At 35.3% G+C, this 27,921-nt stretch overlaps 1 protein-coding gene across 2 annotated transcripts in view; it reads left to right on the plus strand.

Moving 5' to 3' along the window:
* The window catches only part of LOC129751670 (hemicentin-1), a 1,296,938-nt gene that overhangs the window by 624,374 nt on the left and 644,643 nt on the right, over positions 1–27,921 (plus strand). For both annotated transcript variants that reach the window (XM_055747314.1, XM_055747315.1), the window contains exons 5-6: positions 6,612–6,696; positions 25,647–25,757. In XM_055747314.1, the coding sequence (XP_055603289.1) occupies positions 6,612–6,696; positions 25,647–25,757 (196 nt within the window). The remainder of the gene's footprint in view (positions 1–6,611; positions 6,697–25,646; positions 25,758–27,921) is intronic.

Consider the following 27,921-nt stretch of genomic DNA (forward strand, 5'->3'; position numbering starts at 1 on the left):
TAATAATATCTAATAATAATTAGAACCCACAGTATGGTATGATTATATAGTATGATTCGAATAACCAAATAGCACCACGCGGTTTGTGGATGCCTGTTTTTTTCTGGTGGACAGCTGGAATAAATTATAAAGTTATAGAACAAAATTAAAAATCAGCTAACTTAATGAGCAATGTCTATCATGCTTCTCAATAGATGAATGAAAGGCATGTTAAATGAGTCAACCTGAAAACCACAAAAATAATATTAATTATAATAATAATAGTAAATATTTAAATGGATTTCTTTTCCATCAGTTTCGGGTAGAAAACTCGTAAACTCGTCCTCTAGAATTGAAAAGTTTATTATTTTTTTAAGGATATACCCCTGACCATTATTTGAGCAACATGGATCAAGAGAATATTCAATATGAATTGAATGATTCAAATGTTATATCTTTAATAATATATTAGAAACTAATAATATTAGCTTCTAATAGTAGAATGTACCTAAATGTGAATGATTGATGATAAATAATGATTACACTAAGGTTTTTAAGGCGGCTGGATTTGTTTAGTACTTCTGAAACGGCTTTATTTTGCATGCTTTTTTTTGCCATCTGTACGGTTCTTCTACGCGGCTCTCGCGAATCAACACGTTTTTCGAGCGAAAATATTTAAGTCTTTTACGTTATCAACGGATTTCATACCGCGTAAAAAACCTTAGTTTACTAGATGTAATAAAAAAAAAACAATTATAGTAAAGAATTTTCATGGGAGTTACAAAAAAAATTGGAATAAAAATGAATATTGTGTATAATAAAAATGCATCTTTTCGGATATGTGATAAGTTAAAAAAAAAATACATTCCTGGATGAACTCCGAGAAATTGCTGTAAACAAGTGAGAAATTTTTGCTCTACAATTATAATTTGTTACATAAATATCCAAAATAAACGATGCTGAAATAGTTATGCTTTTATGTAAATATAATAAATGTCGTGTTTAAAATATTTGTTTTGTTAAGTTGCTCTTGCCTATGCCAGTTCATCTGGAAACATAATGAACAGAATTATGTTATTTCTAATAATGATGTCCTATAATAACTTATTTGTAAACAGGAGTTGATTTGTTCTTGTTAGGTGAAAGCTGTTTCGAACAGTCGACCAAATATTTGACTAAATTTTCCTAAAAGATAGATAACGTGATTTATTAAAATATTCAGTAGGATTGATTATTACTTACAATTTGCAGGTTTGATTCATATCAATATCTTCATATTTCACGATCATTAAAACAATTTAGTACGAGAGAGCTGTAGGGGAACTGTTCAAATGTATTTGTTCAGGTCACACAAGAGAAATTTCTATCTCTTTCAATATAACATAGGTGCGAAAAAAATCCATTATCAGAATGGAAAATCTATTGCTCTCTATTATACCTATGTTTTAAAATCAATGATAAGAAAGGATTTTTCAACATTTAACTCGAAAACTGATCCCCAAAAAACTGAAAATCATAATTCATTCCACTGAGGGATGAATGACATCCAGATATTAAAATCCCAAAGATCAAATAAATTTAAAAAAAAAAAAATCATTTCATTTAATTATTTATTTTTAAGATTAAGAACTGCTGCCTCAGGCGAAAGAAAACAGTTCAAACTCGCATGTAATATCCCTGTCAACTTCGATAACGAAATATTCATTTAAGCCTTGTGAGTAAACGAGATGGCACCAAATTTCATTTCTTTCTAATTTGGCCGGCCTTACCAGAAAACATACACTATCTGACTAATGCAAATATTTTACTCACCAGATGGCAGTATGCATTTTACGAACTGGAAATTTTTACCAGGGTAACCAGTATCCTCGAAAATAAACGTTTAGAGATATGTCATGTCCCGATAAATGCTTAACACACTGTAAATGAATTATTATAAACACTCATTTAAGATGAGATCTTTTACAGATCCGATCTATGTGTGATCGTGTTCGAAAGATCAATAAACGATCATTCTGATCTCAGCCAGGAGCCGATTATAAGCGTGTTTTATTTTCTACCGGAAACTCTAATTCCATTGGTTTTATTTGAAGTGTTTAATTGAATTGTGAACTATAAGGTGGACATAACAAGATAGAATTCCGTTTCTTGGAAAGAAACTAAATAACATTATTAATATCTCAAACGAACAATAAAATTCCAAATAAGATACAAATATTATATCCACGCACTAACATTCTAAAATTTGGATTTTTTGTAACGCGTAGATGTAAGAATAAACACTACGTCCATTTGTTCAACACAATAACCAAATGAAATAACTAAATACAAATTCTGATAATAATTCTGAAATGTACTTATCTTGTTTGGCGATATCCATTCCGTTTATCCATCGATGCGTCATTTGAATTTTTGAAGCGAAAAATCGATTGAGAACACTAATTCAATGGTAACCCTAGAGTTAGCTAGGATCACAACCTCCTATTAGAGCTATTCTAACGCCATCTCTGGTGATTTTCATCGCGCTTTTTTTGATGCTTTAGAGGAGCATCATTGCGTCATCCTGAGACCAATTTTTTTCAACTTTGAACACAAATTACACAAAACTTTTCGAATTATATTCTTTAACTATACACTCACTACAATCACGATCACTTCAATTACTGATTTAGTAATACAACACTAATTTAAACTCGCTGGTAGTGGAATAAATACAATTCGGAATGATGTCGAAGATAAACGCGTTTATCACCATGCAGTGATGCTAGTTTTTTTTTTTTCAAGTAATCAAAAGTCAAAATCATTGCCTTTAAATCAATCTAGTAGTAAAGCTTAGTTCTTTTAGAAATGCGACACTTTCTTTTGCTAGTTGCTCGTTTACTAGTGATCGTACATTCAAAATGTTGACAGCATTTTGTTGCTTGTAGTAAGTACTACTCGACCTATTTTTTTTTTTCAAAATTTAAAATTCGCGCGTTTTTGAGATATTCACGATGCAAGAGAAAAAGGAAAACATAATTTTGCACAGTTTCCTTCAAAATCCATCATTATCAAATTGATTGCTGACAAAACCGTTGATTATTCGAAAAATTACTGTGTGAGAGTGGTGGAAAAGTATGCAAATACTATAAAAAATGTCCACAAAGTTCAAATCAAGCATTGGAGTGAAGCATATGATCGGCAACTTCGGCAAAGGGTCATCTGAGAAGTCAAGTCTCATACCAGCATTTTTAATTTTCAATAAGCGAAAAACTAAGGGAGGATCGCTGAAATTTTCAAAACAAAATTTTTCTCCGCCTTTTGTTGCCTGGTGATGAGTCATTCAAACCTAACCTCAAAAAACAAATTTTTGCTAATTCCACAGCTCGTAAGCTGTATAGCCGATACCGAGGCTATGGGAAAGATGATTTCTGATGAACGAAAAAACTCATGAAATACCCTATTTTAAACAAATTCCAGCGTTTGAATCCTATACCATTTCGGTTGGTGGCAAGTTTCCGAGTATATTTAAGTCTATATTTGCTTGTTATTTTGAATAAAATATAATGATTTGCAAAAATTCTGCTCCTGTGAAAAAAAACAACAATTTTCAAAACGAGAACTATGGTTTTCGCTGTTTTTAAAAGCCTTAAAAGAGTTATCTTTTCTGTACCCTCCCTAACCTACGTTCTTTACAATCCGATTATACTTCAAATTCAATTTTATGATGGTTAAACTCCGTTATTTCCAGATTTTGCCAGCAGAAATCCCATTAAGAACGTTCAAAAAGTGGCTCAAAAATAATCAAATTTGTAAATTTCGAAACCGCTGTGTCCACTAAATTACCCTCAGTTTTTTTTAAATGGAAAGTATTGGTCCGAAAAGTAGCAGAAATTGAAAGAGGACGATGTAGCCACCTAAAATACAGATAAGACGAAGAATGAGTTTGAAAAACTGATCAATATCATGACTGCAAAAAGTGTGCGCTGACCGATGAAAAGTTCCAAGAATAAAGTTAAATTTATTCTTACCAAAAAACAATAACAAAAAATTTCATTTTTTTTCATGAATTATCATAAGATTACCTTCGTTTCCTCCATAGAAAGTATTATGATGAAACGAAAGGTTTTTAAGATACACGCATTCGTAACCATCCCATTTCAAAAAGAACTAAGCTTCAGGTTTAAATTTTGTTTTCTAGGTTAAGATGTTTGATTTCGTTTTATTTTTTTTTTTTTTTGAAAAATTAATGATCATATGCAAATCTTCAAGATATTTCATTAATAAAGGTAAGCTGAGGTATTCGACATAATGATTCCGCAGATGAACAAAAATTATTCTAAAGTTATTCATAAAGAATTTCCGAAACATCAAATTTTCGTTGCTACTTATATTTTTCTAATTTTAATTCTCAAGTTTTTAATTGTAATTTAAAATTGAAAAACATCTACAACACTACAAATTATTTGAAAAACTTTGGTATCTGATTTTTTTTTCAATTAAAATCGAAGGCAAAACCCACAACTTGCAACCCCAATTATTCGCTATATTATGTTGTGTTATAGAAGATTTTTTTAAGATTTTGGTTTCAACTTTGCATTTCCTAATTCACATTAAAAAGATTGTGTTTCAGTTTGGTTATTTTATTATTGGCTATATTTATCGTTAGTTATGTTGGTTTATTTTTGTTGCTTAAATCAAAGAACTGAATACAGAAGCTATTTCCTTCACAAAGAATAAAGTTAAGACCGAATAAGTATAGAACACAAACAAACAAAAAAATTAAATGCGTTATTCAAATCAACTTTTTTCATACAGTCAGAAAGCATTTTTTAAAAGGCTTTCTACCAGAAAAATTTAAGACAAATGACAAAAGACAAATTTATTCTCACCCAAATCAAAAAGTATAAGACTAGAACAACTGAGTATTTCAAGAAAGTACCAAATCAAGTTTCTTGGGATCAAGGCTTGAAATTGGTTAAATAACTCCCTGTTTAACATTTTTGTGAATTCATTGAAAATCATGATCTTATTCATCAAAGCTGTAAATACATTTGCAATATTGAAGTTTAATTAATCAAAATAGAGTATCACTTTAAAATTGGCTTTTTCATGTCATTTCTTCCTCATGTGGGTTGAATTTTGAATAAACATGAAAAAAACGAATAAACTATATCTTTAATTTCAGTCCCTGATTATTATATTAAGTAAGTTAGAAAGATAATTATATTTGAAGATCAGAGCTAAAAATTTCTTGATATGTGAACAATATGCCACAAAAAAGAATATAAAAATTTGGTTGTATGGGAAAAATTTCATGATTGAATTTTACATCTAGTAAATTGGTCCAAAAAACTAACTTTTCCAAAACTTCAGTCAAATCGGACTTAATCTAGGGATGAATCAAAGCGCTCAAAGTTTCGCTTTTTTGAACCTCAAAAATCACCAAAGGGTGGATCAAAGGAAATTTGAATATAATAAATTTCATATTTGATGAAAAATGACTTCAAAAAGCATAACACATTTGTGTTATTTGAAAAACAAAAATTTTGTCAAAAATCGACTAAAAGATTTAAAAAATAACCAGAAGCGCCACCAAAAGATATCGAACAAGTCGAAATTTATATTTTGATGCCAAATGACTGTCGAAAGCTTAAAACGTGGAAATCTGGTGTTCTCTTGAAATCTGACTATCTTGTCAAAATCGGCATTGAAATTTTCTAAAATTACCTAAGGTAAGATCAAAGGATATTAGAAAAACAAAAATGTTGATTACATTTTCATTTTGAAGATATTTTCAAGTCATTTGGCATCAAAGTGGAAAGGTTCAGTTTTTCCGAATTCGAATTCCCTTTACTCGACCCCCTTTAGGTGATTTTTTAAATCCTGAAGTCAATTTTTGATCAAAAGTTTTTTTTTATCGAGTAAACATCAGATTTCAACCTTTTTAAGTCATTTGGCTTAAAACTTTAAAATTCTATTTCTTCGATTTTCTTTGGTCCTCCTTTTGGCGATTTTTGAGGGTCAAAAAACTTAAATATAATGCGGTAGGTAAAATCCCTTAATCAATTCCGATTGAGCTGATATATAACTACTGAAAAACTGCAAATCAGTAAAACATATGTATAGAACGATTGTCTTCAACTGTTTTTTTTTTGGCTTTTATACGGAAAGGTTAAGCTATCGATCGTTTTGAGGTATTATTAATTATGAGTCCAAGATTCCCTTTATAAGTATCTATTTAATCAGCTCGACGAGTTCTAAAGATGTTTGTGCATTGGTGTGTACGTTTTTTTAATTTTTTAACTAAGCTTGATTAACCCAGAATGTGTTACTTGTATCTTTGGAAAACATTCATACAACATTCTCTGAGAGATAATAAAAAATAACATTATTCAATTGAGTTTCTTTAAGAAGTCAACGCATGTGTTTCACGTTTCATTAAGATACTAAGTGATCCTTTCTATTCATTCAATTTACAAAAATCCCGTCGTACCAATGACCTTAATTCGTAATTATCACCATGAGCTACCGTTCACGTTCCATAATCTGAGTTCCTATGCATTCAAATGCTCCTCCACTAACGGATATTTCTCATTTCTCTTTCTATTTATTCCATTTCATATGAATTTTTTGCAACGCCCCTCGCACAGAAAAAGGATGCCGGCGTGTTCCGGTGCCGAGTGGATTTTTCCCTCTCGCCAACAAAAAACAGCAACGTCAACCTGGAAATAGTCGGTAAGTAACGGAACAATGAGAGGATGCAATGCCTTTTACTTGTTTTTGTTTTCATATGAATGAATGTTGTTTTTTAATGATTCATATTGTGTTTGAAACAATACCACGTTGTCAAAAATAAAGTTCACACAATGAAGAGGTTCCAAATCATCTTTAATTTATTGTACAATCATTATATGGATTGTTTTTTAAAATTGGTCTATTTTTTTAATAATTATTTTACTATTAGAAGATTTTAATTTCTTACGAAATCAGCATCTTCGGAGAGAACTCAATGAAAAAAAATAAAAGAAAAATTGAAGATTGTTTTTCAAAAGCACACCATTTCCGGTGGGGCGAACAAACCAACAAAAGTTTATCAGCTGCATAAACGGTTCGTTTTTATTTTGGAGCACAAACAATTGAACGGCGGAAATTCCGGCGCGCGATGAAACGCTAGGTTGAGAAAGTCATTCACCGGGTCATGGAAGAAGGCAACAAAACGGGGCACGTGAATGAGCAACAACAACTTAACAGCAGAAAAACGCCCACTCATTTGGCATTTCAGTAGCCGAAAGTTGGCGGGCCTTTTGTTGCCCCGAAAAGAAATGGCGGTACATTAAGGTACCGTACATGATGGTAGGAGCGTGCTTTTTTCTTTAGGTTTCCAGAGGTCGACGAGACGTTTCTCAACTTTACCAGCATCAGCATATCGTCGTAGGTTTGGTTGAGCGACAGTGGAAGGAGAAGAGTATAAGGAAATGCGTGGGTGAAGCGAGGACACTTTTGTTTTATTTCGGCATTTATGCCGTCTTCCGGATCGTATTGAAAGCGTTTACAGTCGCTAGATTTCTTGCGGGTTGATGTCGCAATGCTTGACGGGGCTTAGGGTGCTCAGTATGATTTAAAACCACATTGAAACAATGAGCAACTGAGTGAAAATCAAATGCAGCACATGTAGTTTTGTTTAAAGACGTCTCACCAATTCAATGGGCTATTTGCACTCTCGCCCACCAAAGTTGGTTCACTGTGTCTTAAGAATGAAAAATCGAGTAAAATGTCATAGTAGTTTCTCCATCCATTTGGAGTTTATCAATAGAGTCCATGGCCGTAGGAACGGGGGGGGGTTTTGGGGGTTAAACCCCCCCCATGAGCGTCCAAAAAAGTAAGCGAGGTATTCTACTCTAGACTCAAAATTTTAAATTCATAATCAAATTATGATAATAGAGCAAAGATATTCAAGAGTAACTATCTGGATTAAAAACTAATGCAAAACCTCAAAAATCCATCCCAAGCTTGAAATCTGCTACAGTTTTCCAAATTTTCCCACTGCTTCACAGAAAACAGACGTACAAGCTCGAATAAAAAACCGTCAAAAAAGTGTGTAAAATTTCAAGTGCTATCACCAAAAAAATACGTTAGAAACTGACTGCAAACAGTGTCATCTATTGCGCCGTTCAAGAGTTACAAATCAACTTTAAAGTGCCCAGCTTTCAAAAAGGCGTAATCGTAGCCAAAAAACAAAAAATTGTTAAAAAAGGGTGTTGGGATTTTTACTCAAGTTTCGTGGGCTAGCTTGCACGTCTGTTCTCTGTGGAATAAGGTTGTCAGATTTGTTTCAGCACGTATCCGGGCCGGACAAATCCATGCTGTTTTATATTAAAACCTGGCAAAAGCCGGGTATTTGATTTCAAAATTGTCGACCAAAATCCAGGCAATACCGGGCAATTTTGGTCAAAACCTAGGAATTGCTCATCAAAAATCTATACAAAAAAACTTTTAAAAACCTTTCATGATTATTTTTTTGAAACTTGCTGAAAAAATTTTGGACGCATAATTAAAAAAAATTACTACACAATTTGTTTTTTTTAGTTTGATTTAAGAATGAGAATGAAAACAAACCCGGGCAAAATCTGGGCTTTTCCAATGAAATCCGGGAAACGGGGCGGACCAGACTTTTCCAAAATTTTATATTAAATATCCGGGCCAATCCTTTTTAAACCAGGCAATCTGGCAATCTGATTATAGAAATTCAGTTCTGAATATTAAATTTTAAATCAAACCCATTTTGAAGGTTCTGGTTCCATATTCCCATAACAAAAATTATATTTCGACATATTTTCGTATTCCTGATTCTGTATCAAGTTTAGGATTCTTGATTTTCAGTTCGAGTAATCATAAGAAATTAAGAATGGAAGCTGCTTTGAAATCCTGGCTCAAATTCGGTTTTACATTTCATATAAAATTTGAATAATGTTTCTCAAAAATCACATGCATTTTCAGTAGATTTCAAATTATAAAAAAAGAAGAATTTTGTTTTATATTCATATTCATATTCATATAAAGCTTCTAGTAGATGGCGATCCAAAATTGAAAACTCAGATTCAGTTTCATCATTTGAAATTCACATGTTTAACCTGATTCACAAAACAGATCAAAAATCAATCATTGATTGAAATGATGAATGAAGATTAAACCAGCTCTACAGAATTTAAATAATAGATTCATGAATGAGGGCTAAAAGGCTTGGATAATAAAGTTCTAATCTAGAAGTAAAGTTCCTAAATCATATTTTTTGTACATTTCAAAAATCGTTTAGAAATTTGGAATCAGATTCAAAGTTCAATTGAATGAGTTTTTCAATCAACATAAAATAGTTGAGAAATTCAAGAGAACATGAACTTAAAAACTTGCTTGTCAATTCAATTTCCAAATATCATATTTTTAATCAGAATTAGTTTGTACATACAATTCAACTGAAAATCACAAATCTAAAGTAGAATTTGAGTAAATTTTCAAAGTTATGATTCCTGCAAAATATCTCAAATTATATTTAAAAAAATCATCCACAAGATTTTTATCATGGAATTGATTCTTCATGAAAAATATTTCCAGTTAAAGAAACATGTACCTGACCAGTTTTTAAAGCCTAATTTAAAACTAAAATCATAAATTTAGTTCAAGTTTGCATCAAACATATTAAATTCGAAATTTTTTTATCTCTTACTGTTTTTTATTTTGTAAAATTTTATTTATTTTCATCAAGGTTAGAATCTTAGAATTTGCAAAAGAGTTTAGAAGATTGGGATTGTTTGGTTTGAGTATAGAATAAGTTTCTTTTTTAAAAAAATTGAAGGCTACCCTAAAAAGAACTTATAACTTTGATCTACCATACTTTTAAACAAATTCATAAATTTTAACCATCGATGAAAGCAAATTTTATATTTTGGCTTCATTATAAAAACTTAGCTCACTCTTCAGGCTAAGGACCACTGTTTTAAAGTTACTTTTTTAAGGTTTTTTTGAAAGACACTTTAAAATCCTTGTGGCATTCGTGTCTTCTCTAAAGTTACGATTTCATACAAAAACTATTTATGAGTACTTAAAAGTGAATAATCATCTAGTTACAAACATAATTTGTTTTATTTTTTTTATTCGTGTGTTGTTGGACAAAAAATCATAGGTAAAAATAAGTCACCAAAACCCCTCCCATGAGTCGGTTCTTCCTACGGCCCTGATAGAGTCATATATATACACTCACAAGTCAGACTACTTCAATAATGAACTTCCTAGAAGGTGGAATAAGCGGCAAAATTTTCTATGCCGGACCGGCATTAGCAAGCTTTCTCATCGCTGGCATTGTCCTCCCAGTGCAACCGCATTGCACATGTCTAAAAGAAACCAAAACACATATCCAATATCCTTTCACAAGACAAAGGAGTATGGAAAAAATCTTCCAGTATTTTCTGAAACAAGTTTCACTTTTCAGCGCATTTTTGGCAACGAATTTCACAACTTGAAATTTCAAAACTTCTTCTTTTGGTGTAGATAGGCTAAATGTTCTTGTCTAGATTCACAATTTCAAATTCTGAATCAAATTTCGATAAACGTCTAGAATGATTCGAGAGTCATAATATCGACTCAGAACTAGCCAAAAACCTCGAAATCTTATTCCAGGTCCAAAATTCTACTAATTGGTTCCTGAATATCGCATTTTGATAAGATAAGACTAAGCTTACCTGATTGCGCAGATGTTGCCCGATTCTGTTCACATTATTTGCAAAATCCAAGTGTTGGAAATTCTTCGCGTGATTCTACTTACTATTTGCTTGTTTGCTTCTGCAATTTTCGATGAATTTCATCCCGAAATTTATTCTAGGGGCATCCAAACCAAATTATATTAGTCCGCGGAGTCGTGATTAGTGGAGGATCTCCCGGAAAACACCCGCAAAAGTTTTCGTGCACCAACTGGACTGTTTTGTTTTTATTGTATTTTGCTTCGCGTGGTTCTCAAGCCTAGACCACACTAAGCAACTTGAACTGCGATTTCGGTTGATGAGACTTGTTTATGTTTACATCCTGGTTGCTAAAGGTCTCCCGTACTTGTTGGGAGACTTGAGACGTGCACGCTCCTTTTTTTAAACTCAAAATTGAGTAGTTTTGGTTCAAAGCAGCACTTCACTGGCAGCCCTCAGCTTTGAGTTTGACTGGACAATCGCAAAACTATGTTCTGATAGGCATACTCAATACTAAGTTCGACAGCCGAACCCAAATTTATCCTTTTTATTCGAGGGTTGTTTATTTTCAAGAAATTTAAGGATGGTTAAAATTGTTTGTACCCTGATGTCGCTGTGCCGATGCAATTGCATTGCAATTGCAGAGCGGTGGAAAGTTTTGACTCTCCCGGTCAAAGAATACTTCCGGATGTAAATAACATCCGGAAGTTCCCGGACATTACAAGCCGCTCACCTTATGATGACAATGACGGAGAGGATTTCATGCTGACACGGTGGACATTCAATTATGACGTTCCTTCATAGTCTTCCGGTAGTTGTTCCGGAACGACAAAATTTTGCGTCATGTTCGTTGGTTGCTGTTCCAGTTTGAAGTGAACTCGCTAAGTGTTTTCAGTCCGTTCAGTTTTTAGTTCATAAGGTCGAACTCAGCTTTGCTCCCTCGCCGAAGGAACAAAAGGGATAAATTTTGAGTTCGCAGATCGAACACTGTTTTGAACCATCGCTAGGAAGAAAAAGGGTACTTAACTTAAAGTTTATAGAATCGAACTATGTTTTGAACCTCGGTCATACTTAATTTTGAGTTAAAAAAGGAGCGTGTGCATCTCATCAAACGTAAACATAAACAAGTCTCAGCAACCGAAATCGCAGTCCAAGTTGCCTAGTGTGGACAAGGCATCAGAAGCAGTGAACATTGGACCAGGTTAATCTATGCGATGTCGTCTAGCTCAGACACAGTATTGGACAAAATAAATATTAGCGGAGCTTATTGGAATTTTCCCGAATCTTGGTCTTTTCGGCATAATGGCCAACATGAAGGATAAAAAGCATTGCGGAAAGGACCAATTGGCGATCCTAGAGCCGCTAGATTGTGAATTCTGTGGGAACTTCTTTCACATCAGCCAGCAGTGTTGCGGATTCAACATCCGACTTAACAGGAAGCTGTTTACACAGGGTAAGGTTATGTTTATCTGTAGCCCCAGCCATAAGGAGTTAAACGGCCGAAGTATTCGCTGCTTTGTAGACGACTTAACCGACCACACCGCTCCAAAACCGATTACCCCAATATGATTTTGAACTAGGACAAGCTAATGCAACAGCTCGACCTTTTGTCAAAAAAGTCGATGGTATTGCTTCGAAGTAATACCCACCAATGGCAGCTTCTTTGTTTCCACCATTGAAAGAGACTCCACAAGCATGTCCGTCACCAAATATCAAGCGTCGCCGTGGCACTGATGGACTATCGCTAGTCTCTTCGACAATGGCTGGGACTAAGTCTATCGATTTTAGTGATCTTTCAGTCCCGTTTGTTGTTCCTCCATCATTTTTGTGAATTTGTGGATCAGCCAAAAAACTTCAACCGTCGGCCTCAGACTCCTGTCCCATCGGTACAACTGTTCCAGTTAACTGTCGAAGCTACCAGACCGATAGTTTTTGGCACAAGTAGGTCCACAACCGCACCACTGTCCTTGAGGTTTTAGGGGTTTGAAGGTTGATGTGTTGATGGTTGATGGTTCTCATTCCAACTGACAACGACGACGAGACCCTAGCTCTCTGCTGTTTATCTCTTGATCGTTCTCCTGCTGCGGGAGGATCAGCCAACACTTCTGGGGTTTCTGCACTGGGACGCAACGAGTTTGGCACTTGGGAGGCCTGAGTTCGATTGTGGCGATGAGTTCCTCCAGTCTACTCAACCAGGCAGGTATTCGTTTTCCCCCAGAACATTCCCGTTGTGTGATGAATTTTCACCTAGCCGTAGATCCTACGAAGTCTACCAACACATCTCTTCTACAAGTGCGTCAATCGCTTCTCGGGTTTTAACCTGATCCCAAGTTCGTTGGAGACGATGAGGTTCTACAGATCACATCTACCCTGTTGTTACAAGAACATCGCTTTCCGACAGATGCATCCAAACACTCCTGAGCTTGGAAATTCGGCGTTTTCTACAGGGAATCCAGCACCGGGACGCAAGGATCCGAAATTCGCTCATTTCCTCTAATCACCAAGCGAGAAAACTCATCACAGGAACAAAAATTTTATTTTTCCTTCCTGCTGCAATCAAGTTTGCCACTTTTCAGCCAAAGGGGATGGCGTATGTTGCATTTATCTTCCTGTGTAATGCAGTCAAGCGAGTGCAACAATATTGTATCAACAACGAAGACATTCAATGGGGATCTGCAACATTCCAAATTCTAGTTGTCGATTATCATTGCTGAGCGCGTCGTTGGTGAACTATTCACGAGCAGGCTATCCGAGCTGTTTTTGTTTTCCTGATTGTCGCAGCAATCTTAGGTCAGAATTGCTTGTAGCTTTTAGCAGGGGAAGTTTAAATTTCTTACCCCCCCCAAACATTCCCGCCTTACCCGGCGTCTACGATCCATGTGGTTTATCTATAGGTGGGGACAAGACTACCCTTGCACGAGTGTGAGAATCAGTTTTTTCAATGTTTTGATTGCTACGTCACAAACGTTCATGAGCGTCTCGACGTTGAAGTCGCCATTCATCGACGACAGGCAACGTTCCATGTTATTTAAATAATCACAATCAAAGCACCCTTTTATTTACGATTTTTCTTCCTTACGCCCAGTACAGCGCGCTTTGAGTTCTAAATAATAAACAAACTTATTTGCGTCCCAAACCTTCCTCCTAATAAGTTTCTATGGCTACATTCGGACGCCTAATACTGGACTACGTGATGGCGTCGTGTTACGTCGTGTTCATAAACAACTGTATGGATTCAACAAACTAATACAAAGGTTTTTGATTGTCCCCACCTCTAGATTAACCACATAGGTCTACGATTGGTATATAAGCGATACATTTTGAGCAGTTCACTTCCGAATGTTTCACTGCTGAATAATACATAGAGACGATCGCGAGCGAATGCAACAAACGAAAAATTTCCCCTTCTAAGAACACTTAGCAACTATGCATCAGACGGAAAATTCTGTTGTGAGTCGTCCATCAATTTGTGTTTTGGGCAGAGCCTTCTCCTCATCCGTAAACAAGAAAACGGAAGGCCCGCTTTGATAATTTGAAAAAGAAATGTCACACAGCATTTCCTCGGTTCGTACAGCAAAGGCAGGGGCTAATAAACGCTGCCTGAGGGTGCTATGAGAAAAATGTATAGATAGAAGCTATCGCGAGCGAATTTCGGAACCTTGCCAGGACGCAACGAACTAGAAACTACGGAAACCCCAGAGCCCTTCAACTAATACCGTATTTGTTTTCTCCCCTCGATCAGTGTTCCACCGTACCCGACAAAAACAAACACAAATCGTTGCCAGTGTATTGCTACCTCACTCACTCACACGCTCTCTCGCAACACTGACAAAGTTTTCGGGGTACAACCGCCCGATGGCAGTGCAACACCAGGTCAATACCAGTGCAATACCTTCCGAATAAACAAACAGTTTGACAGCACCTAGTGGTGCACCAGTGCAACACTCAGCATAAACAAATACGGTATAAGTCGCGCTGTTTCCAGCCAGCGTCAATAGTCGTCCCGGCCCTGGGTTCTTCTGTGGCAAATAAGTTCTCCAGCTTGCGCTATCAGGGAATTATGACATAGACAGTTCCTCTCCGCGTGATGTAATCTGCCAGCGATCTTCGTTCCGGTACAGCATCTGAATCGGACTACTCTATCAGCATTTTCTGCCAGAACATAGGTAGTGTCGATTCCTGCTTGATCGAGTATCTGCTTGCTACTTCAAGCTCCCGCTACGATATCATTGCCTTTACCGAAACATGACATAATGACCGTACCCTCTCCAGTCAGATTGTTGGCCCAGATTACGCAATGTTTCGTTGCGATTGTAGCCTCCTTAACTGCTGAAAATATACTGGTGATGGAGTGTTACTTGCCGTTAGATCAAAACTCTCGGCTTCACTTATCGAAAACGTTTCCTGGGAAGATCTGGAGCTTCTGGAGTATTGACCTCGGTAATAGGAAACTCTATCTACCGAAGGTCAGCTCTATTTAATCTCCTGAGGATGACATATTCGTCATGTCGGTCCTAAAATGACGCCCCTCCCAAAGAGGCTTTCTGTTTCCAGACCCTGTGTGTTGTAGCGTTGTAATGAAATATTTGTGGTTATCCAATTCTGAGCGTGTAGTAATTGTATAAATTCGAGCAAAAATTAAGTGTTTAGAGTTAAGAGTGAAAACGTCAAACGCACACGTGAACAACATAAACAAAATCGGCAAAACAAAACCAAATCGGTGGAATGAAACAAAGTAAGCGCCAGAATTCGTCATTGCTATTGTAATTTGCGGAACGTCGTGGAGTTATTGTCCATTGCTTACTTCCCGGAGTCAAAGCCAACAAACTGGTCGCCCAATTCAAGTTGGTTTGGTGAAGAGGCAATGGGAGATAGCGGACGACTCAGCCACAAATCGAATCATCTCCAGCTGAAAAGACGCCGTAGGTGTAAGGCATTTCCGTGCCACTAGCTAAAACGAAATTGAAAGACGTTAGAAAAATTGTGCTGGAACATAACCACTAGCTCGGCTATCATCCAGTGGAAGTTTTGATTGGAAGTAGACAACGTGACCCTCGTGGGTCATTGTTGGAGAACCGAGTGTCGTTGTTTAGGGTCTGGTATCGTTTTTTGCAAGCCGATCAGCCGTCGCATAGCCAAGTCGGAATAGAGCCAGAAGCAGACGTTGGAGGAGCTCTGGGTCATTGTCATGCACCCGGCAGTGCAGTCAGGAAGGGCTGCCAGATTCTGTGATACCTTAGGAAACCGAGCTGTGATACGAATGTTGTGCTTTTTGGATGTTGTCTTTGTAAGTTATGGTAGGAAACGGGCCCGTGAGTAATTATGTTAAACTAGCTTAGGTTTTTAATATGTGTCGTAAGAGTAAATTGTGATTATTGCTACAAAGTTGTGGGTTTTGCGTGTTTCTGTTTTGGGTAATAGTTAGCCGTGCAGCACACACTGAAACTCAGTGGTGCTCAACTTGTTTCAGCGATCTTCGTTCTCGGCATCTTCTAGTGTATACTTAGACGCCCTGAGTACAGCGACTTTACGTCAGATAAATAATATCGAAAATGTAAACGAACGTATGCTTGACCTCTCTTTCGTTAACGAAGGTTTCAGGATTTCGACGATTGGTTTAGCTCCCTCTCTAGCAACTGGCCAGGGCTGTCAGAAATACATCACCCCTAGGGTCATCTTTGAAAGGTTTTCTAGTCGACGATGCAGCTAAGCTGAAAAATTCATTTTCTACGGGTCCGGACGGTTTTTTGAAGCGTTTAATGTCATCTCTGCTGATTCCCATCAGGCACATCTTTCAATCATCGCTGGGCTGTGCAATCTTTCCCTCTATGCGCGATCGTTAAACTGTTTGAACTGGTTGTAGTGGATCCAATTTTCTCATTTTGCAAGCATCACTTCTCCAACGATCAGCACGGGTTCATGCCTAAACGATCCACGACTTCGTGCAGGACAGCTTAGCCAACTCAAACTGACGCCATTTACACAGATCTCTCTGCGGCGTTCGATAGGGTGAATCACGATATTACAATCGCAAAGCTCGAACGTTTAGGCTTCTGTGGTTCCCTTTTTGATTGGTTCCGGATCTACTTAATGGAACGAATGTTATCCGTTCAAACTGGGGAATCCTTTTCTAGGCAGTTCGTTGCCTCTTCAGGTATGCCTCAAGGAAGCCATTTGGGACCGTTCATTTTCGTGATCTATTTTCAATTATATACTCTCGCTCCTCGGCGGTAAACTGTAAACTGTAAACTGTAACTTTTTCACACCATAATCGAACTGCCAGTATATCCTGCCGTCATTCTTCGAAGTTATTTTGCTCATAGGACATTTTAACAAAGCTTTTCTTTATGCCAACATTTTAAAGCTATTTAATACAGGTAGTTATGTCTCTGACATTGGAGGAATGTTTGTAAATAGTACTGGCATTGAGCTGAAGTTGGTTGGAGGAATGCGCATCACAATTCCCAGATAGCAAACGAAAAACACAAATCTAGCAGCTGGCAACCCTACCCGTCAAGTTGTTTCTCCATTGTCGCCGGAAAAGAGTAGTAGGTATCAGTGAAAGGTTCACAGTTTTATGATCCCGCAGCCGTCATCGTAGTGAAGCAGGAAGAAAGAAAGAACCCGCGTCAAATGACTTCAGCAGTACAATGCAGCCACCAAGTGCTTAGTGCCAGGGCGAGACCGACACAAAAATAGTTAGTGCATTTTCCAAGGGGTCTCGTTCCTGTTTTTTCCCACCTAAAACAGCCGGAGATTTTTGCCGCCACACTTTTGTCCTAAGTTTACGAGCGCAAAACAAGATTTCCGTTTTTGCCTTCTCAAATAACAATAAATGCAAAAAGTCGGAAAACGAGCGAACTCAGGACCAGGGAATCGAGCACCGACATACTTTGGCTGAACCGGGCAAAACCCGTCGAAAGTTCTTTTGTCAACTGAAATGTTTACACTGACTGCTGGCTTTTCGGGGGAAAGTTTTCGGTGAACGCGAAAATTACTAACATAAACATTGCGGCCGTTTCCCGTGAGTCAACATACACATTTCCTGTCGGCGTTTTTTATTTTTGTGGTGCCGTTGAAGATAAAACATTTCTGGAGGCTGTTTTGAAATAGATTGTGTTCAAGGCTTGTTGAGAACCGGGATGACATAAACTCGCTTTAGACGAAAAAACCTATAAATGTTACAAAAATATTACGAACCCAAAATATATGAAAATTTACATTACCAATTTTTCGCATAATTTGATCGTTAATCAAGCAAATGGAACCTAATTTGACATCGGAGAGACATATGATACGAGAAATGGTTTATTTGATTTTATGAAACCCTTCCATTCTTCTACTGGGAATATAGCAAGAGAGAAGAGAGGCTCCCATACACATTTTTGCACAACTCGAGAACTTGTCTATGAAATTGAACTGAATTTCATATGGAAAAAGGAGAAGGGCCCGAGAAATGGTTCTATTAGAATTTTAAACACCACTTTTCTTACAAAATGTTCATAGGAAGGGGGAGAGCCCCTAAAACAATTTGATAGGCATAACATGAGAATAAATCAAGGGAATGAAATCAAATTTTGCACCTCTTTCAGATAGTGGTGGATAGGAAAAAAAAGGAGAGAGATCTACAACCATTTTTTATAAGAGAGGTTGTTTGTGAACTAGTTAAACTAGATCTTCTCTATTTTCAGGTCGTAGTATGAAAGGAGACAATTTTTTTTTTATATTTCACTGGGCGTAACTTGAAAACTTATCAACAAATGGAGCCAAATGTGACATGTTACGTTATCAAGATACAAACAATGCATTTTTGTTGTTGAATTTTATCGACGTTTTTCCCCGAGTTTTACAAATTAAAAATGTTTTTTACCAGTTGTCCAGACGCCAAATATTCAATTGCAAGATATAATTTTTTTTAAGGTAACTAAGTTCCGAATTCTTTAAGGCACTCGGTTGAAGTTTGAAATCATCATTTTAAGCTTTAATTTTTGAAAACTAATATGTTTTTTTGAAGTGTGTCGATGTTCCTAATTTGGCAATAATTGTTCCTGATTGTTAACATATGGACATATAAAGGAAAATTTATCAGCGCACCCAATATTTGTACCTAATTCTGCATATGATAATCTTTCTCATTAGTTTAATGAGAAAATTCTTAAAACATACCTTTTGATAACTTTTATAATATTTTTTAAACACGACCAGAGATAACATGCCTGTTAACATTCTACAACAAGTTCGTTTATGTCTTGAAGAAAGTAGTGGATTTAAAGACTATAAAACATCAAACTTTTCATTTTTCAACTCAGACAGCTGAAACTAGCTTTTTTTCAACAATTTACATTTATTTTATTTGAATAAGTTGAAAATTTAAAGTAATGGATGAAAATAAGTTCACAACATATTTTATTCAGACTTCTTTTTTCAATTTGCCATTTCAATTCTATTCTCGTTGAGAAGCTCTCTGAAACTTGATGGTTTACTTTTTCAATATTTTTGAGTGTTTCTTCAATCCTTTTTTTCCCTCTTCATACTTCTTGTTTACATCCATTGCTTTTGTAATCTCGTCAATGCGGGTTCCCAGTAAGCGCGTCCTCTCAAAAATCGACAGAGCATGCAAAAAATTGAGAGTTGAGTCACCGAACTTAGAATAAAACGGTTAATTTCAGCGACACTCCGAGAACGCAAATATTCTCATTCAGTTTGTCCTGCCGAGATACCTAGAGGCAACGAATACGAATGCGTACATGCGAAATCAGTTTGAATTGTACACTTGTACGGTGTGCTCGCACTTTATCCCCGTCTTTTTATATGCGTGCTTTCAATCGTAGCAGTCGACTTCTCAGGCAGGCAAACACGCGTCTCGAAGGGAAACATACGATTTGGATTGTGTTCGTGTGTTTCTCTGGAGGGCGTGTCTTAGATTATTTCGTGGCACTCACCCATGGCACGCGTATGGTGAGTTCCTCTCTGCCGATAAGATGATGCAAAATCGTTAGAGAGATCGATGCGATCCCTCTGTCGATTTGAGTTACCTCTCTGTCGCTTCATGTTTTCTGGGTTTCAGCTGATAGAACAGGAAATTATTTTTTTCTATAGTTACGATGTTTCTTTTTTGTGGTGTCTGAGGTAACTTCAAGAGCTGCGAAAAACTCCTCTGTTTTTCAAGTTTGTTACATTTTCAATGATAAAATATAAAAATTACGGAATTAGATAATTTGCTTCTATGAACAAAAAATTACATTTGAGTGCTTTTCTATAGTGAGTAAGTTTCTCACATTGGTGTTCGAATTGAGGACGAATTGAGAAGCTTTGGACTATCATCGCCCATTAAATACATGTGACAGATTTAGATTTTGCTGGTTTGTAGCAGACTCCAAGAAGTTTTCCTGATGTTCTTTAATTATTTGAAAATCGATAATATCGATATGCTCTGACTCGAGCAGTTTTCAGCTGAAATATGTGTTTTAAAACTCTAAATACACATAAGCAGACATCTGTTCTTTATACATTGGAGTATTTTGTATATAGAAATCTCCTGCAATTTTCGAGAAGACGATTTTATTGTAAAAGTTAAATACAAATGGTTCAATGATTCAAATTATTTCTTTTGAATTTTCTTCGAACTTTTGTACAATGCTCATGCCCATCAAGTCATAAATAAGGATAAATTTTTCTCTAGAATAGACACATAGATTTTATTAAAAGCTTCCTTAAATTCAATTATAGTCATGGTTTCTCTAAGCTGTGAAGCTTCATGTCTATTTCCAGAACTTCTTCGGGTTTCTTTAACAGCGCTCTGTAAAATCTTTCAAAAATATTTTCTCAACTTAAAGATACAGCTTTGAAATACACTATAGTTATGTCTAGTTAGTTTATAAAAGTTATAGTTATAAAAAATATCATGTTTTAACCTATACTAACCATTTATTTTACAGTTAGTTGAAAACAAAGTTGAGATAAAATAAACTTAACAACTTAACGTCAATTATTTATTTTATTTATTTTACGTCAATCATATTTATTAAAAAACCTCTTTAACTTCAATATTGTTTGGAACACTTTGACTCTGTCCAACATTAGGAACACACTGTTCCTAAAGTGTTCCTTATTATGGACATAGCCTTTTTTTTTAGTTTTACTTGAATAAAACATGATGCTAACAGTCTAATTACAAAAATCATTGTAATTAAAAATCCGACATAAATTTTCAAAAAAATCGGTTCAAAAGCTCAGGTTATATCTTCCATTTCTAAAACTGTGTTTTTTTTAAAAACGTGCTAAGAATCCCATTCAATTTGGGCATATTTTGAAACAAACCGGTTTTTACTAAAAAAAATAGGAGTTAGAAAACTAAATTGTGTGTTTGATTGGAGTTAAGATGATCCGTTACATTATCATTTGTTTCTTGTTATTGTGATAAGTCGTAAATAACGTCACAATCAGTCAAAATCAATCGGTATGTTACCATTAGAAACACATGCCAAATTAGGAACACCCACCCTACCTACATATTCTTAAAACTCAGTTACTTGCCTGGGCTAAGATGCAACAAAATGTAAATCAAAGAGACACTTTTTAAAACTCGTTTCCATATGCTCTAATATGATTGTTTTGCATCACACATTTGTCAATATTGAAATTTCATTTATCCTAGCATTTATTTTTATGATTTCAGTCTGAAGCGTTTTATGTAGTATTTTTTTTACCCCTAAATGAATGCAATATCTTCATGTGCAGATAAAATGTAAAAATTAGTTTCAACAGAACCAGAAATTACTGCAATGGGGTTTTTTTATGCGAAATGGCCTTTATGTCATCAAAAATGTATCAAAAACTTTACATTACGTAACGTCTTCATTAGATTTATCATTAAAATCAACGTTTTTTGCAAGTTACTACTTTTTCTGAATAAACTGAAGAAACCAATAATTTTTCTGACTACGTCCATTTGATGTTCTACTAACCTTAAAACTTTTGATGCATAAAGGGAATGATAATCTGTGAATGTGAGTTTTTTAGAAGCCATTGAAGTTGAAAAGTGTTGCATGTTGCCCCAGTTGACGGTAGTTAAATGTGATAGGTGAATAAATAGTTGAATATATTATTTTTATAGTTCAACACCTAGAATCAATCATACATTTGTTGTATGATCTATAATATTTACAGCTGAATCAATTATAACATATCAGTTGAAAATATCATATTTTAGCTAAATGTGATACACGGAAAATAATTTAAAGGTAAAATTTAAAGAGATAGCAAGGCAAACACTCATGAAAGCCGAAATGGTAACTTCTACTTTTTCGAGCAGAAACTCATCTCAAAGTGAGGTAAAGTTCACCTGAATCGAGCTGGAAAAAATGGACAGTTCACCGAGAAAAAAGATGAATCCCTAGAAGGTAAATCTTACCTCGTAGCGAGGTGAAGTTCACCTGAATTGAGCTGGATAAAATAGTACAATTCACTTTGGAAAAGAGGTAAAGAGTGAAACTTATCTCTTAGTGAAGTGAAGTGGACCTGGATTAGTCGAAGGGAGAAGGGCGTGAATGTACGAACGCGAAGTAGAATTGTTACGAGTCTGGCGAAGATTTTTTTTAAATTTTTGATTGAAGAAACCAGTCAAATCATTAACCTTTTAAATGAATGAATGAGAAAATTTTATTATTTCCTTTTTTGCTAGGTAAATGCGAAAAACATCAGATTAACATTTTTGCTAAGTGATTGAAAAAAAACTTACCGAGAAAGATGGGTGGAAAAAAAATCATTCAAAAATTTTTTAATCAAAAATCGCCAGTGATATACTGAAAATTCCAAAAAATATAACTTTGAATGGAAAATATTGATTGACTCTTGCAGTACAATTCATGTGAACAAAGCACAATTCTAACTTGTACCCAAAAAAGGTATTACTTTTTTTTTCAAAATTTATTTCTCAAATATCAGCTATTTCCACTGCTTATTTTAAAGCTGTGTAGCCGTATGATGAAAAAATATCTCAAAAAAGTGCTTTGCATAGACAGAGAACTTATTAATTCATATAACCTTTGCAGAATCAATTCAAGAAATTATCAAAAGCTCTAGCAAACAGAGTCTGCCATTTATAAATACTTTTCAATGGATTCAGAGTTTTCGTTTTGAAATGGTTAAAGTTTTCTCGTGAAACGCTAAGCTGCTTGTCGTGTTAGTTAAAAATGAAGCTTATGAACAGTCAAACCCGAAAATCAATGACCAACTTCATTTCTAGCTTATTAATTTTTTTTTTATAATTTAATTTGTGAAAATTTCTTCTCACAAACAAATTTTCATACGGAATTGAAACGCTTTGCGCTATCTCAGGAATCAACCAAATAATTTTACATTTTACACTGATGCTTGGTTACCGTAAAGTCATCGAAAAAACATATGGGAGCAAAAAGTAATTTTTTGCAGCGGTCCAGCGTCCACATATGAAAAATGAGACCCAAATTTTGGAATTATACGATTGTACCACCTTACACGATACCAAATTTAACTTCAAAGGCATGATAGCAAAATATGGTATAATTTTGGCATACTAGTCGGCTCGGGTACAGTAAGAACTTTGAATCAAATAAAATTTGTTGTCGATATAATGAAGAATAGATAAATAGAAGCTTACAAACTGACTAACGGAATGGAAAAAGAAGTGAAAACTAACATTTTCATCAGGATAATATTTTTCGGTTAAATGACCTAGTTATTGATTTTCCGATCAGTTTTTAATCCGTTTGATGGATTTTATCACTTATTATAAGGTCATATGGTGATATGTATGACTCATTCCTTACATCCGAATTTACACAAACTAACTTTGAATGAAAAATATTGTTTGATTCTTGCAGTACAATTCACGTGAACAAAGCACAACCCTAACTTGAACCCCAGAAAAAAAATATTAAATGTTATATAGGTTTTTTCCACATTTTTTTTTATTTTAGCGTTTTTGATTGCATATTTAAAAGCTGTGTAGCCTTTGCATTAGAATAAAAAATCCCAAAAAACCTGATTTGCATAACCAGGGGATTATATTTTCCTCCGCAAAACATTTCATGAAATCACTTAAAGCTTTAGCAGGCAAAGTCTGCCATTTTAAAATACTTTTTACTGGATTCAGATTTTTAATTTCAAATTGGTTGTAACTTCTTAATAAAAAGCTTAGCTGCTTGTCATGTAAGCAAAAAAATGCAGCTCAGGAACAGTTAAAACCAAAAATGCAGGAATTTCTTTTTGCATTCAAATTTGCATACAAAATTGAAACGCGTTGGGCTAACTCAGGAATCAATCAAATCATCTCAAATTTTTACACTGATGCTTGGTGACTCAAAAGGCATCGAAAAAACTTATGGCAACACAAAGTCTTATATTCATTAATGCTTGTGTAAGATCAATTAGCAGTTTGCTGTTGAATCTACTATATTTATAGTTGAATGCGAATAAAATCATCTACACTTTGGTGATTGGTATATGTTTGGGCAAGTGGACTGTATTCTGGGTTTGTTCTTCAAATAAGATAGGATATCACTTCAACTTAACGGGTTCTCTTTTTTTCTACTCTTCAACTTAGAAGGTTACATTTACTTGGTAGGTTCACTTACGATTTAGACGATATAAACGCCCGCGATTATTGAATGGAACTGACCTCGTCTTGCAACACGAGGCTTTATTTATACGCGCATCGAACCTTCTGGAATGTTCCCGCCACGCGCTAACTTATATACAAAGATGGTTCCGGAACCTTCGATAAGAGCAAATTGTGTGGAACAAAATAGAAATTCCAGAACATTCGATGCACGTGAGAATAATCATTTGCTGAAAATTCTAGAAATTTCCGGAACTAAAAAATTTTTCAAGCTGATGACAATTGGCTTGAACAGTATAACTAGCTGAAATAATTAGAACAACAGTCGTCTTTTTTCTACATGATTACTCAACTCTACATGATTACTCAACAATATTGTAATGATACTGCCAATCAACAAATCTCTTAACCATTTTCTATGGCTCCTTTAAGTTAAGAATTCGTAGATTAAGTGTCATTATTTCGATAAGAACTGCCTATGTGCCTAAAAATATTTGAATAAACAGAACAGTTCCAAAAAATAAATTGACGTGGAAAAATGAAAAAAAATGCTTTGACACAGTAAATAATTACCAGCAAATTTTTTGTGATTTAATTGTAATGTAAAAACCTTCAAAAAACAGTGTTACGAAAAGTCCTTGAAAAGCTAGAATGATAATCATTTGACATCTGTGTTCCCAAAATGCGAGATTATAATGTAATATTTTATTCATATTTAGCATATTGTATAAAATGATGAACAAAATAAAAAAAAAGGATCATCGACTTTGGAAAGTTGTCGATTATTTTGCCCACGTGTATTTGCATTTCAACGGCATTGCTTGGCAACTGATCTCAAATTACACTGGAATTCGTTCTCGAATTAATTTCTTTGTGCAAATTTGGCTCTTTTTATAAACTTTTTTCAGAAAAAAGACAAAAGTTTCAATTTCTACAGGAGATCTTAACAATTTTTTGGCGAACACAATCTTTGAATCATTTTTTAAAGTACTGATTTTACCTATTAAATCTTTAATCTATAAAAAAAAAGTTAACTTGGTTTTCCTTATTTCTTCGATTTTTCTTTTTTTTTTGTTTCGATTATAGTCGTTTTACCATCTTTATTGCATTCGCGACTTTATCAACGTTGCAGTTGGCGGATCGTTATTGAAGAACTTACCGGTACAACTGTGTTCGATGTTTACTCTTGGGCTTGAACTCGCGAACATCGGCTCAGGAGACAACAGACTTGCCAACTGAGCTATATCACAAGCCCGTTTCGATTTTTCTCATCTCCACTATTTTCAGTTTTTTTTTTCACGATTAATATGGATTAATATGTGATGTTATAATTATCTTCAATTTTTTTTTTCCAGTGCCACCGGACGTTCCGCGGATTCACGACTCCAATGGTTTCGAGCTTCCCCAGCATGCCGGCCCTTTCGAAGAGGGTGGCATCCTGGAGCTGAACTGCATCGTCTCTGGGGGTAAGTTATACATATGGTTGATTCATAAAAAAAACTTTACAGTATGCAAATCACGGTCAAGTTTTTGGATAGCTTCTTTTAGATGACAAAATCATTCAAATTTATAAAGTGTTATTTTTTGTTTTAGTGATATCTTAGAACAATTTCTATAAATTTAAAACTTTATATTGATATTCCGTTTGTAACAAAACCTTGAAGTTCAACATCCCAGACACGAATCTGTGGATCAAGGCAACTGCCGACATAGTGTACCAACTTCTTCGCCGGCCAAGTCAAGGGTTCAAGAATATTTACAGACAACCGGAACCGAACTGCTTCCTCCGAAATTCGTTCCGCCAAAAAAGGCCGGACTGCCGCCGGAATTCAATTAGTCACTAATGAAGCGCCTCGCGCCGTACATCTTAAATGGCAGATTAATTAGACGATTATCGGCAAAGGCACTCGGTTCCGGAAAGATGTTCTTTGAGCGATTGCCAGTTTGTCTGCTGCCAGAGCATTTTCCCGAAATCCGGTAGCCATGGTTTCTAGAATTGAATCGCCCCAATTTCCTTTCGTTCCCTCCTGTTTGCCTCTTTTTCCCTATTTTGCGAAAAAAGAGAAAATTTTGTTCTGTAAAAGTTTTCTTTTGAAAACTTTTCAACTCTCTCATTTGCAGAAGAAGATGCCCTTTTCCGGTTCTACTGAGTTTGGAAAAATGTACCTTCTGGAAAATTGGGGAAAATGCCTTTTTTGCTTTGGGTTTATTTGGGTAGCCTTTACTTAGAGCCTTTTTCGCTTTTCTTTCCGTCGGGCAAAAGTCACCTGAACTGAGCCGTATTTCAATTAAGCCTATTACCTTTTCCCCATATTTGACAGCTATAGATTGGTTCTCCTGAGAAAAAGAATTTTTTATCGAAATAAGTTTTAAACTGGGATTTGTCTGAGATATCTCCAAAACGATAGAGCTAATTAATAAATTTATATGCAAAAGTGTCAGTAAATGTAGAGAAATCCTGTTTCAAGTTTTTATCACAACTTTAAGTAGATATATTTGAATTGCAATTTTAAAATTGAATGTAAAAAGTGGGACTGTTTCTGAAACTATCTTCACATTTATCTTAATTGAGAACATTTCAAAGGCCTCTTAAAATTTATTCCAGCTACTCGCTATTGTCTTCATTTTGTTATACAACATCTTAATAGTAAAATTATTACACTACGATATGCATTCAGTGCATTCATAAAGTTTATTTTCGCTGCTGTAATCTCTCGTTTCATTTCGAAATAATTAAGTCGTATTCCTGGAATGACCCTTCCATTGTTGGTCTCAAGTCTTTTGGTTTTGACTCTCTTCCGGTTGGTTGTTTTCGGTCCAATGAATGAATGGCTAGGCGGCCAGTCGGCTTCCATTCGAATAAAACCTCATCAATCCGACCGGACTATGAAACTTTACGGCCGCTATTAGTGATGAAGGGTTTCTGGTTGCCACTTCTTCCATGTCGTGTTTGTATAGCTAGAAGAAGGGATCGATCTGAGGAGGGTAGCACAGAAACGGGACGACCGAAAGGAGATACCTAGCTACAATGAATGGACATCAATTATACACTCTGTGGTTACGATTTTAACTATCGGGGACAATGGGCCATTTCAGACGACAAAATTAGAATTTACAAAAATATTGGTTAAAACCTAAAATAAGGTGAAAAACTCATTGAAATATTTTATGTACAGGGTACAGCAAATGAAGTGGAACTGTTGGTACTAACAGATAATTGGAAGCAAACCAAAACGTTCTCTTTAAATCTCATAGTTTTTTTTCCACAATAAATCATATTTTCAAAATTCATTGTCCTTAAGTCATTTGCGAATAACACTGAGCTTATTGTGAATTTTATCACTGGTTTCAGGAAGATGGTGCTTCAGAACTCAATTTTTTTGTAGGGCAAGCCTCTAATGTAGGTACTCTAGATAATAAAGTCCGTAGAGAACATTATAAGGGAAATATTTTTTTGCTCTTTAACATTGTTGATACTGTTCATTTTAAATGTTTCTTAAATATATAGAGATACCCAATATTCTATCATGTGCAGGATTTTTAGCTGCAAAATTCGGCATCCTAGGCCAATGCATTATCAGCTATGCTACATGAGGCTGTGATATACAACCCAGTAGAAAATGTTTCATC

This window comes from Uranotaenia lowii, chromosome 3 (genome assembly GCF_029784155.1).
Source record: "Uranotaenia lowii strain MFRU-FL chromosome 3, ASM2978415v1, whole genome shotgun sequence".
In the NCBI taxonomy this organism is placed as follows: Eukaryota; Metazoa; Arthropoda; class Insecta; order Diptera; family Culicidae; genus Uranotaenia; species Uranotaenia lowii.